Source organism: Kryptolebias marmoratus, linkage group LG1 (assembly GCF_001649575.2).
Source record: "Kryptolebias marmoratus isolate JLee-2015 linkage group LG1, ASM164957v2, whole genome shotgun sequence".
Taxonomy (NCBI): Eukaryota; Metazoa; Chordata; class Actinopteri; order Cyprinodontiformes; family Rivulidae; genus Kryptolebias; species Kryptolebias marmoratus.
In genome coordinates, this window is record NC_051430.1 from 6756362 (window position 1) to 6774993 (window position 18632).

At 39.3% G+C, this 18632-nt stretch overlaps 1 protein-coding gene across 1 annotated transcript in view; it reads left to right on the forward strand.

Annotated features, from left to right (window-relative positions):
• Nucleotides 1–4408: 4408 nt before the first annotated feature.
• Nucleotides 4409–18632, forward strand: part of adam28 (ADAM metallopeptidase domain 28) — a 32553-nt gene continuing 18329 nt past the window's right edge. The window contains exons 1-11 of the mRNA XM_017433984.3: nt 4409–4582; nt 8137–8225; nt 8405–8481; nt 8706–8784; nt 8937–9013; nt 13293–13476; nt 14621–14683; nt 15260–15331; nt 15542–15711; nt 16402–16483; nt 17588–17721. Coding sequence (XP_017289473.1) covers nt 4525–4582; nt 8137–8225; nt 8405–8481; nt 8706–8784; nt 8937–9013; nt 13293–13476; nt 14621–14683; nt 15260–15331; nt 15542–15711; nt 16402–16483; nt 17588–17721 — 1085 coding nt within the window. The 5' untranslated portion in view covers nt 4409–4524. The remainder of the gene's footprint in view (nt 4583–8136; nt 8226–8404; nt 8482–8705; nt 8785–8936; nt 9014–13292; nt 13477–14620; nt 14684–15259; nt 15332–15541; nt 15712–16401; nt 16484–17587; nt 17722–18632) is intronic.

Sequence of the window (18632 nt, forward strand, 5' to 3'; positions counted from 1 at the left end):
GGAGAGAAACCCAGACCTCCCTCTCCACAGCAACACTCTCCAGCTCCTCCTGGGGGATCCCAAAGTGTTCCCAGGCCAGAGAGGTTGCATAATCCTCCCAGGGACTTCTGGGTCTGCCCTGAGGTGTCTTAACAGTGGGACATGCCCGAAAAACCTCCAAAGGAAGGTGTTTAGGAGGCATCCTAATCAGATGCCTGAACCACCTCAACTGACTCCTTTTGAGGAGGAGCAGCGGCTCTACTCTGAGCTCCCCCTGGATGACAAAGTTCCTCACCTCATCTCAAAGGCTGAGCCTGGCCACCCTATAAAGGAAGCTCATTTTAGCCACTTGTATCCAGAATCTCGTTCTTTCGATCATGATCCAAGCCTCCATAGGACCATAGGAAGGATTGGAGGCCCTGATCCGCTCCATCCTACCATCACTCGTGAACAACACTCCCACATACCTGAACTCCCCCGAATGAGACAGAGACTCACCCCTGACCCAGAGGGAGAATTCCACCCATTTCTGGTTGAAAACCATGGCCTTGGGCTTCGAGGAGCTGACTCTCATCCTAACTGCTTCACACTCAGCTGCAAACTGTCCCAGCATGCACTGGGACGATTCACAGTTGAAGGTATATGAGATATTTTGATAGTTAATGGCAAACCTTTAAACACAGATCTTATGTGATCAGTTAGTGCTCAAAGTTTAAGTTAAAGATTAATATTAGCCACATTAGGTAGGTAGGTAGGTACATTTATTTATATAGCACTTTTCAGCACGAGGCAACTCAAAGTGTTTTACAACACAAGAACAAAATTACAGACAGAGTTACAGAACATGACAAGATAACTAAGCTAAAACATGACAATGCTAACAAAGGTACAGGACATCTAAACTACTAAAACATGATATTACTAAACCAAGGCACGGTATTATTATATTATTATTATTATTATATTAGGTATTATTAAGAAACCTTAAGCCTTTCTGTAGCATTGTTTGTTTAGTTTGTCACTGTTTTCTCAGCTGATTAACATCCGTGCTACTATGTAATTATACTGTACATGTGCTGAGCGTAGACAGCGTGTTTATGCTGATGGAGCTGAAGCTGCTGGATATATCATCACTGGGGGAGTAAATCTTTGGACTGATCAGGCAGACTGACACATTCACAGCACTCAGCACTTTAAAAATGACCAGACTGTCATAAGGTCATTTTTGGCACAATATAATTCAAACTTCAGCCATTTTATGTGGATCCTTCTAACAGTTTTTTTTATCTCTACCACTAAAACCAAGTGCTCCACTGTCAATTGTCTCATCATGTTTAGCTCAGTGTAGACTTTGTAACTCCGTGCAAATTCCTCTCAGACTGTTTGCATTTCATTCTGAGAGGGGGATTTGTTTATTTTCTTTAACAATATTAATTTCTTTACCTGTGGTTTCTTGCCCTTTGTTTCCCTGTCGGTTCCTCTCCTACATACCTTTTTTTACTGCCAAGTCTTGATCCAACAGATCTCTTTGTTTTGCCACATCAGTGCCAGGGATGTATGCTGTGAGGCGTTTTAGTGATGGAGTTTCCAACCCCTCGTGCTTTGTATCGTTTTCATGCAAAAATAAATAAAGAAAAAAGAAACAAAAGCTAGGAAGTTTTACAAACCAGAAAGTCAGTATTTAGGGCAATTGGCCACAATGAGGATCTATCAGCAAAATGTTGGAGAGATTTGTGAGCAGAATAAGCATGACTTATTCTTTGGGTGACATTAACTTCAACACAGACACAAAAAAACTATCAAGTCCATGTATGATGTCTTCCTCCTATAAATATTATGACATCTAAATTCTTGAGTTACCCTGAAAGCATTATTACTCCTGGTTGGGCAATTTATGAAAATCTGTGATGCTCACATATTCCAGGAAATGAGGAAGGCTGTAAAACTGTAATGATGCACATAGTTGATGTGTGTTTGTGCTTGCCTAGTAGGCTAGAAAGATTCAGTCCTCTAAAGCACATCCAGCTGGGGGAAAAATCCTAACAAAAACTTACACTTTCATCTTCTTAAAGAGATAGTCAGTCCATTCTGAAGTGAGCTTCTGTGTGAAGATTATAAATGGTAAACATGTTTGGTTTTTTGTTTGTTTTAAGAATAAATTTCTGTGATTCTTTGCAAGAACACCAAGCAACAGCAGGAGCAAGGTAAAGCACCTCAGCTTAGCCTTATGAAAATATCAGGAAATTCCTGCCCAACGGAATTTCCTGATATTTTCGTCGAAATAAGCGTGGGCTGCAAAACTGATGGCAATGTAGAAATTTGAACAATAGCACTCATGTGAACCTCACAACACAGATATGTTAAGACAATGCTGTGGTTATCAGTTCCTACTGATTTGCCAACCTTTTCTGTTAACATAGGACAGAAACAGAATCATGGTTAGTTCAAATGATCCAGCCTTATCAGCCAAAGTCAGCTTGATGTTTTTCCACTTTTAATGAAATAAATGCCCTCTCTAATCCAGCCTGTATTTGTAGGTGGAGCTGCAGATTTTTCAGATTAGTAGCATTAGCCTCCTGGCCAGCAGAGTTGTGAATGTTGTTAAGTCCTTTTTAGCAGGAGGGAGAGTAAGTGAAGTCAGCCATACCCTGAACAAAACCTTAGGAGCGATATCGCCTCCAGTTACATTAAATAATGTGAGAATAATTTCAGACCAGAACCTTTTCACGGAGGGACATCTCCAAAGCGTGTGAGTTAATCAGTGGTCTGTTAGCATCATTCACAGAGGAGGAAACTGTGTCAGATACTTTTGTAAACCTGGCTTTAATAGTGAGCTCGATGTAGAATCTGACAGTGAATGAAACTGTGCCCAGCACAGATTGAAAATCGATGTATTCTCTTTAAAACATCCCCTCAAACATCATCTGAAATCAGCCGCCCCAGGTCTGTCTCCCATACAGTTTCAACACAGTGGAAGAGTTTGAAAGGTTAAAAGTGTTTTATAATATTGAAGAGTGACCCTTTTATTGAGGAGAGAGGCTGCAGAAACAGAACCAGAGGGCTGAGCTAATGTCAAGCTTGAAGGCATCTAAAAAAATTACTTTTAGGGAAAGAAAATTTATTTACTAAGTGTTGAAAATGAATAAAAGTAGAACCAACATCCAAATCTCTCTAGGTTTTTATATCTAACCTAGCCCATATAGAGAAAGTACTATGTAATACAGATGGAGGAAAATTATATATTTTGAAAATCTTTGCTACCAGAAGAAAGCAAAAATACCTATACTTTGATTTAGGACATGAAAAGGATGTGGAGATAAAGACATTTAGACAACTCAGAAGTGTGTGATATGATCAGACTATAAGCTGCAAATTTAGTTCTGAAATCACCAGAGGTGACAAAATCTAAACTAAAATTGTGTAAAAACCATACAGTGTATCAAAATTTCAGCTCAGACAAGTGAAGTCCAACTTTCTGAGCCGTTTAACCCTTTAAACAAGCTGTGAAGTAGGTCTGAGCTACAGAGCTCCAACGAGGGCTGGGTTTTCTCACTTGTTTCACCCAAATTCCAAATGTTGTCTAGGAGGAAAATCTTTTGCAAGGGTTTTAAGAATCAAACCAAACCCTTTTTATGCGCTTTTTGTATCAGTTTTTTCCAAGAGCCAAGGGAGGAGATGAAAACTGAGAATTGCGACGGAAACAAAAACATAAAAGTGATACGGGCGCTTCAGTGCTCATGCACTAGCACCCTTAATTACTGCTGTCACACCAAAAATGTCAAAACGCATAGGTGGCACTGTATATTTATCACAGATTTGGTTCATTTACTCTGCCCATAGACACTGTCTCTGTGCTCTGATTTAACCCAGTCAGCAGAAGAGAGAGGGGGAACAGTACATTGGCCTTATTGTCTTCAGACTGTTTGTCTTTGCTGTGAATACAAGCATGTGGTCAGTGGGAGAGAATCAGAATCTGAGGACACTGCTGCTGGCAGATGGAGCTTACTTTGAGTGGCCATTTGACAACCGGTGCAACGCTTCATGATGTGGTGACAGCAGGCTGAGATGCCATTTGGGTGGAAATTACCTTCTGATGTAAGTGTCCTTCCTTAGTCGGGCAGACACAACACAGAGTGAGTCAATGTTCTGCCGATTTGTGGCTTTAAAAGGAGCCTGAAAGAAGAAGCAAAAGCAAAGCAAAAAAAAAAAAAAAAAGAAACATTACGAAACGATGTGAAATGTCAAATTTGGATTTAGTTGTCATCAAAATTTGATAAGATTTGAAGAAGCAGAAGACGTGCAAGCTGAATGTGGGTTCAGCTCTGACCACAAACTTCAGCTGCATTCTTCCTGAATTCTTTCAGCGAAGCAGGGGCGTGTTCAGGCTGGTCTGGGAGTGTGTTGTAAGCTTGTAGGCAAAGGAAGTGGCTGTGACAGGTCTTGGAGGGCTGTCTCAGGTGTGGCCTCTCAGAGACAGGAATACGACATGAAGGTAGCATAAAGCCTGAACAGAGCTCTGTTACACTTACTGTCTACACTCGGACCATGACGCCATCTCTCCTATTGTGGATCCTGATCCTGAATGCCTCGCTGAAGCCCTCGGGTGAGTAACTGGGTAATGTTACCTCTGTTCAGCACAATGCCTAATTAATAACTAAAGCCAAGCTTCTTAAAATACAGGTTTGTGTTCCTGAGCATCAGGTGTTTGAAAGCTTCTAGGCAAGCAAGAAATAAAGAACTAGACTCCAAAGTGAATGTTCCTACTAATGAGTGATCCACTTTTCTACAGTTTTATTTCTGGACCCAAAGGATATTTCCAACACGTGATTAGACAAGACTTGCTAAAGCAGAGTGACTGCCGGCTGGCGTAACATCCTTTTGAACGCTGCAGTTGTTAGGTTACCAGCGTGCTTGCTGCCGTCTGACATTGCCTCACATCCCAAACAAAATAAACACATTTATGGCACATTGTAGGAGGTGGACTTTGGATAACAACGAAACTTCCACCCTCTCAGGTGCTGCAAGCGTCCTCAGGTAACAGTGACTCAAAGGAAATTAGTCACCTCCCTTTATAGATTTTTTGCAAATAAATGAAGAAATGTCACATTTTATTTTATTTTTAAGTAGACAAATATGATGTAAAAGAAAGGCCTAGCATGCCTTGAACCAATACATATTGCCCACCACCTTTGATGTCAGCTTGAAACAAAGATCTTGTATGATCTGGGCGCTCAGAGTTTGTGTTGGGGATGATTCTCAGAAACAGTTTTAACTCGATATCGGTAAAACTGATTGAGTTATAACCATTTTTGTGTTTGGCAGTGACCATCTTGAATTTAGCTGGCTCCAAAAAACTCATCAGTTGTAGGTGTACACCCAGCGGAGACGTGCTGATAGTTAAGATCCTTCTGCTAGTTTGTGAGATATTTTGCTGACAGATGGAGAGACAAAGTAACACACACACACAGATAGTGGCAATTACATGATGGCTCACCTTTCATGTTGGTGGGTGATAAGGGAGCTAAGGATGTCAAGGAACAAAAAAAACCCCAACCTGTCAAGTCTGTAGACACAGCAGCCTGACAATGAGAATATGTTTTTTTTCTGCTGAAAACACTGTTAAATCAGAGACTGATTAACTGCACACGAAACATAAAGAGGAAGTCCAACTAGTTCCTCGTTAATATGCCAAGTAAAGAAGATGGATTCCACAATGCATGAAATTTCATAATGTTGTCATTAACAGGCTTAAATTGGACGGCAACATGGCAGTAGAGTGGTTGGAGCTGTCGCCACACAATGAAAAGGTCACAGGTTCGACTCCCGGCCTTTCTGTATGGAGTTTACATGTTCTCTCCGTCTGTCCTTCATGTACAGACAAAAAACATACACGTTAGGTTCATTGGTGACTCTAAATTGTCCCAAGGTGTGAGTGAGAGTGTGACTGTTTGTCTCTATGTGTTCCTGTGATGGACTGGAGACCTGTCCAGGGTGTCCCCCTGACTCTCGAACACCTGCTGGAGATAGACAGACACCAGCTCCCCTGGAAAGGAGAAGCTGGTAAAAGAAAATGGATGAATGGCTTCAACTTTTTTGTGCTGTGACCGCCCATGCTCAAAATACCCAACACAAATTAAGTTTCCATTTCAGTTTATAAAAAAACAGAAGCATCATGGAAACCAGACCCCACCACAACCACACAACATCTAGCACCTTGTCAGCCACAGGTGTTGCTCCACACTTCCTGTGTTTAATCTTCTTTAGTAGCTGACGCTTCATGAAGCTTCATGGTTACCAGTCATTAATAAAGTTTATCTATAAATGCAAAAGATTATTTAAGCAACGGGGGGAGAGTCTGCACCAATAAATTACAGCTCTTTTGTCATACATTTTTTTAAACCTACATTTTATTTTTGATCGCAGTGCCTGTGACTGACTGAGCACTTGATAATTATTCAACAGGAGAGGGACTTCACTGCTAGTTTCAGCTAGTGTTGATAGTGTACCAAGTCCTATTAAGGTCATAAATTGTTAAACGGAGACAATGAGCATCCAGTTATTACTGCATGAGTTCACTGGGCAAAAGCTTGAGCCCAAGGCTAGAAGCAGAAGCATTTTTATGCCAATCTTCTCTTTTCTCCTACCCATGTGGTGAGATGGGATATCTGATTTAGTTCTGCGAATTGTTGCATTTGTTCTTGTTTTTCCCTATCTCTAAAATGAAGTTATGCATACCCCAGGGACAGAGCTCCTCCACTGTTGGGTGTCGTCTCCAGGTGGAAATGCTCAGCATGTAGACCTGAGAGAAAGAAGGAGCCCTTAGGATGTTGGCTCAGATTCTAGCGCATTAAAGTTTCTCTGGCTTATAATGTTTTATTTTTTTTAAGTCAGGAAAATATTTTGAAGCTTCAGTTTTCTGAAGAAAATTTAAATGCAAAAAGACGCTTTTAAAAAAAATGCATTAAAAACATTTCAGTGACTTTCACTAGGCAACATTTTAATTTCAAAACTACATGAGCTTTGGCCAACCGAGCTTTGACTGCACTGTTGTTTGACAAATATGCCAGCAGCCAATAGCCACAAGGTTTACTGCTCCTTGTTGAGCCAGAATGACATAGTTCAGGGGTTTTTTAGTGTCTTGGGTTTGTATTAATTGTAGTTTTTTTTTTGTCGTTGTTGTGGGTTTGAGTAGTTTTGGTTATTTAGTTGTGTTTTGAGACTCTTGCTTCTTTACTGTTTCTAGATATCCTCAACTGCTCCTGTTTTAGCTCATCAGTCACTATCTGTTTCTCATTTTTAAGCCAACACTTGCTGTCAATTATTGCTCATCATCCTTCTATACATGGTTCTTACTTTTCTTCAGTTTTTCTCAGATCGTTCTGCTTGTTCCATTTGGCTTGTCATCCCACTAAGTACTCCTGGTTTTCTTGTTTCCATTTTGCCTTTGTTTTGGTTATTAAAATTAATGAGTCTTCCTCCTGATTCTGCCTCAGCATGTCTGCATATGGGTTCGTCGACTACTAATCATCACATGAAAAAGGCACAAAACCAGTCGCTGTGGACACAGTTCTTTTACGACCCTGAAGTCCCCGCACCGCTCCTTGGATCTCAGGGTCTCCTGTGCACAAAACCTCCTTTTCCCTGCTCCAGGGGGAGTTTGAAGTAGAGCCACTGTTCCTCTACATTGAAAGGAGTCACCTGAGGTGGTTCGGGCATCTGATTAGGATTCCTTCTACTGGAGGTTTTTCACGGTACATCCCACTGGGAATAGACCCAGAAGGTTTGTACCCTCTCTGGCCTGGAAACACATTGGAATCACCCAGAAGGAGCTGGAGAGTGGCATGATCATAAAGGTCATGGATGAACATAAACAATTCAGTTTAGTTTATTTAAATAGTCCCAATTCACAACTACAGTCACCTCAGAAAACAATGCAAAAACATTCCCATTCGTTATAAAATGACAATTAGTAATAAATGACTGGTTTGTGTGTTGAACAGAGGAGAAGCAGCAGAGAGGTGTGTAGGACTCCAACTCTGCCTCCTGGACTGGACTCTTGGTTGTCAATTATACACTTAGAGACAAGCTACACTCGATGCAGTTCTCCTATTTAACTATTTAACCATTATCCACCTCGTATATATTGTGTGTCCATAGAAAATCATGATCCAGAGTTTAAGGAGAGCAAGGACTATGAGGTGGTCAGACCGGTCCGACTTCACACCGTCAGAAAAAGAACCACAGAGGTACATTGCTCTATCTCAAATTCAGCGATGACAACGAAGCATTGGTGTATTTTGTGGAGTGGCATTGTGACTTATCTGCACCCTCACATGAGTTATAAAGACGTTTTGAGTGCATGGACAGATATAAGATGAAAAAAATTAAGAAGAAACTAAGATTTCTTGCTCTTTCCCCCCTTTAGCACCTTAGACCAAAGATAATTAAGTATGCAATGACCGTGGGAGGAAAAGACATTGAAATGCAACTTGAAAAAAATAGGTATGACCTCACAGTACACTTCACTGACCTACTTCACTATTTTTAGTAAAGCATGTGTTGTAAAAAAATTTCAAAAGACACACTTTGATCCCCTCTTTTTATCTTTTTTAACTTTTATTGCCGGTTCTTCACTCCGCCCTAAAGTCTGAAAGAATAACAGGGCTAAATGTGTTCATAAAAACAGCTGTGACCCACTATCTAGTTTGTTTTTCTTTCTTTGTCAGCAAATTATTAACCAACGACTACACAGAAACGTACTACCGGGAAGATGGCAGCCTGGTCACTACAAGCCCAGATAACATTGTAAGTGTTTTCATTTGTCCAGAGGATAAGACGTGACTCACTGCAAATTACTGGAAGCTGTTGCCTATTTTGACAGTATGATCTTAAAAGGACTCAAATAAAACAATGAGACAATTTCAAAATTTCTTGTGTTGATTTTCTGTCCTCACCAGGATCACTGTTACTACCATGGAAAGATAGTGAATGACAGTGGATCGTCTGTCAGCATCAGTACTTGTGATGGACTCAGGTGAGCCCTTGTGGTTTATTTTTGTTATGTCCTTCTGATTTGCTATAGGATGTCAAATATTAACTGATAAAGCACACATTAGGTGGTTAATGTGTGCACACATTAACTTTTCAGGAATTATGAGGAACAAGACAAAAGCATTTAGGTTTAAGTTAGTAGTCTAAGTGCATCTAACGACAGACCCTGGCTCTGATTAGACTAAGAACACATGTAAAGTACATAATTACTTAAAGAGCAATTATTCTCTGATCTAGCTAGAATGATTACAACATTTGGTCATTTTATCATGATAGTTAGGGTTGCCACATATCATAAAGAAAAATAAAGGATGTGTACCAAAGCCAACCTTTGCTCCTAGGGGCCACAACAACCATGTGCCAACTGATGCATCAGTGACACATTTTAAATTAGGGATTATGGACTCAAAAAAGTATAGCGATTCACACTTAATACTTCTACTGCTTTATTACCAATGAACATAAAAATGAGCTGAAGGAAGACGTTTTAGTTATAAGCTCTAATTAGTAATGAAAAAGGCACCAACAAGACAAACAGTTAATTGAACCATAACTTATTAACTAAAATAAAAGTGCGGCAGCATTCAAACAATCAGTCAGCACAATTATACTGTCACTCAATATCTTTGTTTTTAATTTCCCTGCATTTTTTGATTTTTTATCGGGCTAGATATCTAGCCAGCTAGCTAGCTAAGACATCTAGATAGATAGATAAATACATAGATACATATAGGCTCTAGTTAGCTAGCTAGCTACTCGCTACTATCTATCTACCTACTCAGATATCTATCTTAGCTAACTAGTTAGCTTGCTAAGATATCTAGATAGATAAACAAATTTAGAAATTTAGGCTTAGATTTTGCCATTGCTTAAATTTATCATACATTTTTACAAACATTTTAAATTTTTATATTTGTAGTACACTATATTGCAAATACAATGCATTTGTAAAACAGTGTATTTGTAATCCTAAGAATATAAATTTGCATTATTGTGGTATTGACAGTACATCTTTATTTTGCTGATTTGTCATATCATAATATTATTATTTTAAAATAATGTATCAAATTAAATTCTTTATACGGGGACTGTGTGTTAATACATAAATCCCCTTTATATAGGGATTTATGTACTAAATAAATGTTCCTGTAACTGCAATAAAACTTTAATAAACAAATCACATTATAACATAGCCTAATGATGCTGAGGCCAGGTCATGGCACAAACACCTCAATTAAAAAGAAAATCACTCCCTAGTTGAAAATTACAGGATGTCATTCAGTTACAAGTAAAAGTTTACTCATCTAAAGTTGTTTGCTAATAAATAGGCAGTTACATATAAAACATAATGTACTTGATCAGAGTATCAGAGAAGTTTAAAAAATGATGATAATACCGCAGGAGCTTGGGGTACCATGAACTGATGCAGGTCTTTGGATCATGTTCTCCCTGAGAGAACAGGGATTTTACTCTGCGAGGCCACAGGGGAACTTATCAGATTTGAACTCCTTTTTCCCTGACACCTACTAGACGAGGATCGGAATCGTCCCACTCATGCCTGTACTTGCTGCTCATGACTCAGTTTGGACAAGCAGGAGTGTCAGGTTAAAGTAAAATGATGCCTTCAATACAACTTGGAAATACAGGATAAACCCCCATTCCAAACAAGACCCCTAATTTTCTTGTCAAATACAGGATGATTGCGTATTTTAAAGGACGTGTGGCAACCCTAGCAATAGTGGGCCAGGTTGACCAGTCTTTTCCCTCATTTTCACTATACTCATGATATATGTGTACTGACGTAAAAGTAAGCTATCTCTGTGTTTTTGGAGTGATGATATTAACAGTGTGTGGCATCGACTTGCATCATAGCTTCCAGCAAGATAGTGGCCATGAATCCCAATGAGTGCTGGCAGTGGATAGTCCACTGGATTTTTATTTCAGTGACAGTTAATTACTGTATAAAATCAGATTACTGAAGATGCACAGTTGTGTGATCAGTTAGTAACCATCTGCAATCATTTTCCATCCCAGAAACAACTTACATTACCTTGTGTCTTGTTAGCATTTAGATTTTGAGCTACTACCTGACCTCTTAAGGATTTTAGGAGCCAAGTGGACTAGGAAGTCTTCTGCTGTCAACATGTAAGGTTTTGCACTTATCTGTAAAACTCCTAGTTACAGGAGCTAAACGACCATGCTTAAAGGTTCCTTTTCATGACCTTATCTCAAGATAATGGCCTATTTATCTCAGTATTCCAGATACCAGGGCTTGTGTTGTAGTGGTACCTTTTTTATTATTGTATTCAATAGGGCTTCTTTTCTCAAGATAATAGGATTAAATATTTAATGATATTTAAATAGAAACTTTGTGATCAAAACTATTTCAAAATCATACTTTTTAAATGCTTAGAGATCAGGAACATCAAAAATGATCTCATTTTGCACCATAATTTTCTCAGGACAGAAAAGAACACTTGTTTTCCCAAACTTCTCAAACACAACGTTATATCAAGAACATGACCAGTTTCTTTACATAATGTGATCATTTGTTTTCTTGAGGGACCAAAGAAAACCACATTAAATCAGTGATCATTACACATTTCTCAGCTTCTATAATTAAGGGCTATCAGATAAATCAAAATCTGGATTATAAAAATCTGAAATTTTGATGGCATATTTTAAAAATGGATGATTTTTTTTTTTTTTTAGGGGGGCAGGGGATAGATGTGCATTTAAATGCTGTAAGCACCACTTTAAAATTATTTTTCACTTTATATAGTTGTAATGAGAACACTTCCCTACTGTTGACATTACAAGTACAGGTAATGATCGTAACCTCGTCTTTACCTCATTGAGTCAGTCAAGCATCAAAAAAAGAAGCTACAGAACCAGTTTTCCAGAATGAGCATGACTAAAGTACACAGACCTGTAAACCACAGGAAAACCCTTGAGCCAACAAGAAAAAAACTGTTAAAAGAAACAAAAACAGTGTGGTTGCAGTAGCAAAATCAGATGACCTTATGTAGGGTTCTTTTGATAATTTTTTGTTTGCTGTTTAGCTGCTATAGGGTCATTCTTGTTAGCTAATAACAATTTTTTGGGGCCAAGTAATTATGAGAACTTACAGTAGATTTTAGCTCAAAACGGACGCTTATTAACAATTTCAATTGTTAACTCGACAGGTTGTAATGGGGCAGGTGAACCACCAGCGGTTTTGTCACGTACATGACAGATGATGCATAAGAACCGGACGGTGTAGACCAAACTGTTCACAAGTGACCCCCAGTAAAGTTCTCTGAGTTCAGTTATTTAGTCCAAAGCACGTTCTGGTGTCCCTCATACACACTCATACTCACAGCATGCCTTTTTCCTCAAAGTCAAGCTGGCCAAAGTGGATAAAAACAAACTCTAACTGAGACATGAGTTTAAACACATTCTTTGGCAGGACATCTGGTTCCAATCACACCCTCACTTTCCTGAAAAATAACAAGACATCAATTTCACATGCGCTTTGTTCTTCAGATAAGCCTTTTGCCCAAACTAAGAATACTTTCCTGAACTGTAGCAGGAATAAAAACGTTGCTTGAAAAACAAAGTAAGGCAGACCAGAGTTTCTTTTCCAAACATGTGGACGAAGGTGTTGTGATCAGATAAAACTAAAACTGAACTTTTAGGTTGTCAAGGACGACACCATGTCTAGCACAAACCTCACACCTTTCATGCTGAGTAAGCCACCCCTAAGTCGAGCATGGTGGTGGCAGCATCATGTTGAGGGGATATTTTTAACAGCAGGGACTGGGAAACCAGTTGGAGTTAACAGCAAGAAGCATGGAGCGAAATACAGAGAAAGTCTTGAAACCTGTTAGAGTTTTCCAAAGATTTGAGAGTGGGACACAGGTCCACCGTCCAGCAGGACAATGACCCGAAACACTCCACTGGTTTAAGGAACTACAGTTAAATGCTCTGGGGTGGTCCAGGCAAAGCCCAGACCCTTATCCAACTGAGAATATTTGATTTAAATATTGCTGTATACAAACAGCACCTTCCCACTTGCCGTAATTGAATAAATACATATCCATAAACCACTTTTCAGTTTTATTTCATTTATAAATAAATTATAAATCCATTTAAACTCAAAGTTGTAAAGCAACAAAATAGAAAGGATATCAAGAAATTGGCTGGGGGGAACTTCTTCCCGGCGTTACCTGTTTTAAAAGATACTGTCTGAAAGATGACTCACCTGTGTAATCTTGGTTTAGGGGTTACTTCAGAACATCTGCTCAGAAGTACCTGATTGAGCCCCTGTCTAGTGATGATGAGGGGGATCATGCAGTGACAACTTTCAACAGCAGCAGTTTTACCCCTGCTGTGTGTGGCGTCACCAACACCACCTGGAATGATGATTTTGAACCTCCGACGAGCCGCAGCCGCTCCAGATCAGGGGTCAGTACATCAGTGGCACGACTTTCCACATCTGTTTCAGACAGTCCTAGGTGTGAAGAGGCAGTCCAGTCATTTTTGAAGAGATGCCCAATCAAATAGTTGTTAGTAGTTTATACCTGAGCAGCTGTGACATCAGTCATAAAGGAAGGAGTGTGGAGAAAAGGGCAAACGTCTTCATCCAGGCTAGGTTATTGAGTATGCAAATGGAATTCCAGTATATTGGTTTTCAGGTTTAAAAAACAGCTCTTTCTCAAAAACAACACACCGGTGTAAAAGAACGCTACTTTACCTAATATTACACTTTTACATAATGCTATTTGTTAAGTTTGTCTCTTTGTTAAGATAAGATAAGACTTTATTTATCTCACAGTGGGGAAATTCAGATGTCACAGCAGCAACAGGACAATGTGCAGAAAAAAAGAAGAAGAAGAAAGAAGAAAAGAATTAATAAGATATATATTTACCGAAAAAATATGTACATATATATTGCACGGTGTGATATTATGACTGATTTGACTAGTGTCCGTGAAAGAAAAAAAAAAGCAGAGGAGAAAATGTAGAGTGATGAGATTATTTATTATAGATATGTACAGTCTGATGGGATGTAAAAGTCTTGTACTACAGAAACTCACAGTGTTGTACAGGGGATGGGAGGACCTGGCCATGATGGGTGTTAGCTTGGCCAGCGTCTTTCTGTCCTCCTTCACCTCTTCGATGGACTCCAGTGGGCAGCCCAGGACAGAGCTGGCTTATGTTTGAGGCACCGTTTCTGCCACTGGTTCTCAAATGGGGTTCAGTGTACCCCTGAAGTACTTGAAATGTTTTCAAAGCTTGTTCAAAAACAGCATCCATGTATAAATACTTTTAAAAAATTATAGTAAATGATTCATTAAAATAAGGCAATGCAGCTAATTTTATAATCGATGTGCTAATCAATTCCATTAATCTAAATCTAATTAAATTCAGATTCGGATTCAAAGTGGTTTGACCCAACCTGGCTCCTATCTGTCCTGTAATAGACAGAACGTCACTTCAAAAATGACTAGATTATACAAACTATCATCAGTTACATTAGTAATCCTTTAATTTATAAAACAGGCATTAACAAAGAAGTGCCCTGTTTTTTTTGTGTTTTGTTTTCCAGGGTATTTCTATTGTCTACCAGCAGAAATACATTGAGCTCTTTCTTGTTGCAGATAATCGTGAGGTAAGATTTTAAAACTAAAACATTTCAAGTCCTAATTTTAAATGCTGAACAAGTCCCACATTTAAGTTTTGGCTTGGACCTTTCTAATGTGTTCACCTATCCACACAAACACACATAACATCTAATAGAAAACTGGCAAAAATTTACAGAAGCGGCTCTTTTAGAGGATGATTATCCTCCAGCTTTAGTCATGGCAAAGAAAAAACACACAAGTTATGATACCAACATACATATTTTTACAGCTGAAACACTTGCTAACCCTAACCCTAACCAAAGCCAGCATATTTGGGTGTTAAATCAACTAAATTTGCTTGTACTATATCCATTCTCCATGGGATTACTATAATCTGCTAAAATCTTGCTTATGAAGCTCTTACTCTTTCACACACACCCATCAGTGAGCCCATCAGAGGAAGTGAGGGGTTTAACAAACAGAGCAACTGGGAATCAGACCACCAATCCTTTGAGCGGCGGTTCAGATTACACACGCTCCGCAGATGGAATGATATGTTCTCATGAATGCACTGCTGAAAAACAGAATGTGACTTTCTTCTGAGGCAAGCGATGTTGTTTCAGTATGTGAAGATGAACAAAGACCTGACTGCGCTGAGAAAGAGGATATTTGAAATCGTCAATTTTGTCAACATGGTGAGTCAGTGTTTTTTGCTTTTTCTGAGTAACTTCCTTAGTGGGAAGGAGGCAGAAACTGAGCTTCTCAGGGCTTGAGTCATGTGATGCTAACCACCATGTAACAGTTTTATTCCATTTAGCCTTTTTCTTTTTTGCTTTTGTTTCTAAAAGCCTCTTATTATAAGAACAAAATACAAATATTTTATTAAGTTTGGTGATTTCCTGTAGGCATACAAACCCCTGAGGACCTTCATTGCTCTGGTGGGTCTGGAAGTCTGGACACATGGGGACTTGATCTCTGTGACCCCCCCAGCTGGGAACAACCTGGATGCCTTCCTGAAGTGGAGAAACACGGAGTTGGTGAAAAGAAAAAATCATGACAACGCACACCTCATCAGGTCTGACAGACCTCTATAAGTAGGACCCAATCTGTCTCAAGTTTATGGACTAAAACCTGACCTATCAGTCTTGCTGCTTTAAGACAGAGTTCTCTTTAAATTTGTCTAAATGCTGATTCTCACAAAGTCCAGTCATCTGTATCTCTAGTAATCATGTTTCGTCTGAAAGTTAACCACTCCCACCACTGCTAATTTTAACATATCAGCCCATGAGTGGCAGCACTGAGGCACCACTGGGTTTACATGCCTTTTTATGTTCACAGCTAAAGATTTCAAACTGTTCAGAAAAGATTGCGCCCATGTAGTCAAATAGTAGCGGAAACCATTTTCAAGTGAAACCAATAGTCTTTTTTTTAAGCTGTCTTGTTTCATTACAGTCACAAGGATGAGGTTCATATGAGTCATGTAGTGATATGATTGCTTATATAGAGTTGCAGAACTGCCAGGAACATAAGCATGTGAAGGTCTTTTCATGACCAAATTTAGCCATTGCGATGACGTTATTACTTTCTAAATAAAAAGCCAAATAAAACAGAACTGCTGTAGTGACAGTGACTGTCAGATCATCATTCCTGTAAACCCAGACATGTCTATATTTATTCAAAACTAATGAGATTCTGAATAAATTGTGATAATAATAAACGGGTGACTCTTGTGAATATTATATGTGTTTCTCTTCCTGTCTTTCAGTGCTATTGACTTTGAAGGAGCCACCGTAGGTCTTGCCTACATTGGAACTCTCTGTGCTGATCACTCGGTTGGTGTAATTCAGGTGAGGTGGGCAGATGATGAGTCGTAGCGGTGCAATAAAATATCTCTGGTAGAATAGTTTGAATTCTTCCTGGTGGATAGGCACAAAAGGTCTTGATTCTCAGGTGATGCATTGTGTTTGTGTTGGTCAGTTTGTACTTCTGGAAGTCATATTCCCACCTTGGACTCAGTGGTAGCCATTTTGTACAAATGATTACCATTTTGTATGCAATTTGTACAAATAGAGAATAAAACTGTTACCATTTTGCACCCGTGCATTTAATTTACGTTTGTATCAATATGGGCACCGGCTCCCCTCCACACTGCGCAGGATCAAGCAGAAATAGAAAATGGAAGGATGGTTTAATACATCTATAGGACTCTGTATTAATTATCATTAATGCATTTTGTTTGTCTTTGCTGTCAGCTGAAAAGAGATCCTCCTCCCCCTGGGGTAGGAGGAGAAACTTCTCCAACCCTTTTATAATCTCTGTCATGTGTGAGAGACACAGACTCTCCATGAAGCTGTATTGAAGCAGATGCTGCTTGTATAAAATACAGAGAAAGCACAACCTAGCCCATTCAAGTTTTTAAACAAACGATTTAAATGATCTTCTTACTTTAGGAGCTTAATGCCTGATTTGAATCGAACTGCATTTTTAACATTTATTGGTTGGAAGTCTACTGCAGAGCTAAAATGAGCACAAAGAGGCCTGTTACAGACCATATTTTTGCATGGGTACGTGATGACCAAAACTGCAAAATACAATTTGACCTGGAGACCATCAGAGCTACAAAGCTTTTGCTTTACGTTGTTGTGAAAATGCAGCTTAACATTATTGTATTGAATGAACTGTACTTGTATAACTTCCAACCAGGCTTCTCAAAGCACTTTACAACTCATTTACTCATCCACACACACATCTCTCAGTGGAGGACGACGGCTCTAACCACTGAGCCACAGTGGATAGTGGACAGTCAGGAAATTACAAGGCAAAGAACCTATTCATATGACGTGTTAGAAGTCAAACCGTGGTGCATGATTCCTTCAAACTGACATCAAATGCTGGTTATCCCCAATAAATCTCCACTCACAAGGCAGATGCATTCTAACCCATTCCTGTAGGATCACAATGACCGCGCTATCGCAGTGGGGGCGACCCTGGCCCACGAGATGGGCCACAACCTGGGCATGAACCATGATGACTCCAGCGCCTGTGCTTGTTCTGGGGACAGCTGCATCATGGCTGCAGCCCTGAGGTAAGAAAAGCCTCGGTCAAAGGTCTAAAAGTAGGTCAGACACTCAGACCGTCAGAGACTGCTTTGTTCAACTCTGCTTCCTCCGCTCTGTGTTGGGAAGGAAGGATGACAAAAACAAGAAACAAGAAATAAAACTAAGTTTAATGAAATTTGATTCAAATGAAGAACTGAAACAAAGTGTTTATTTTCTAGTTCCTCTGTAATTGTTCAGGTTGGAAACATTCTTCCCTGGTGTTAAGCTGGGATTTCACTTCTCAACATGTTTTTCAAAAGGGAACGGCAATGGTTTCAAAACACTCCAGATGAGTCTGAAAAATAAGGGTATGGCAAAAATGCTACCTGGGTTTTCAGGCATTGTTTTGTTGTTGCAGTTCCCCAAGTTGCTCATTCTCAAATTGCCATGTCTGAGGCCTGTAACAAAGGCGTACAAAGGTATCCATCTGTCCCAGATTCACTTTTTGTAGGTGAAGCTGTGTGTAGTCAGTCAAAGTGATGGTTGGATGCCGGTTGGTTAGAAGCTAGCAATAGTTTAGACAACAACCCATTATTTTATCAATAGGAGGAAGTGTAAAAGAAATCCGCACAGACAACAGCTGCAGTGAACATTTCTAATTTTTCAGCTCTTAGCTTTAGCTCCAGCTCTCTCTTAATGACATTGTTTCCAGAGCAGAAAAGAGCAGCTCTGAACAGACAATTTAGAGAAAAGAAGCAGATATTTTACAGTGTCTGAGATGATTTGTTAAAAGGATAAATGCAAATAAATCAATCAATCAACTTTATTTCTATAGCACATTTTAAGAACCACAGGGGTAGCCAAAGTGCTGTACAATAGATAGATAAAAACAGTAAAAAGGAAATAGATAAAACAAATAAACAGATAAAAAGATAAATAGATAAAAAGAGACATACAC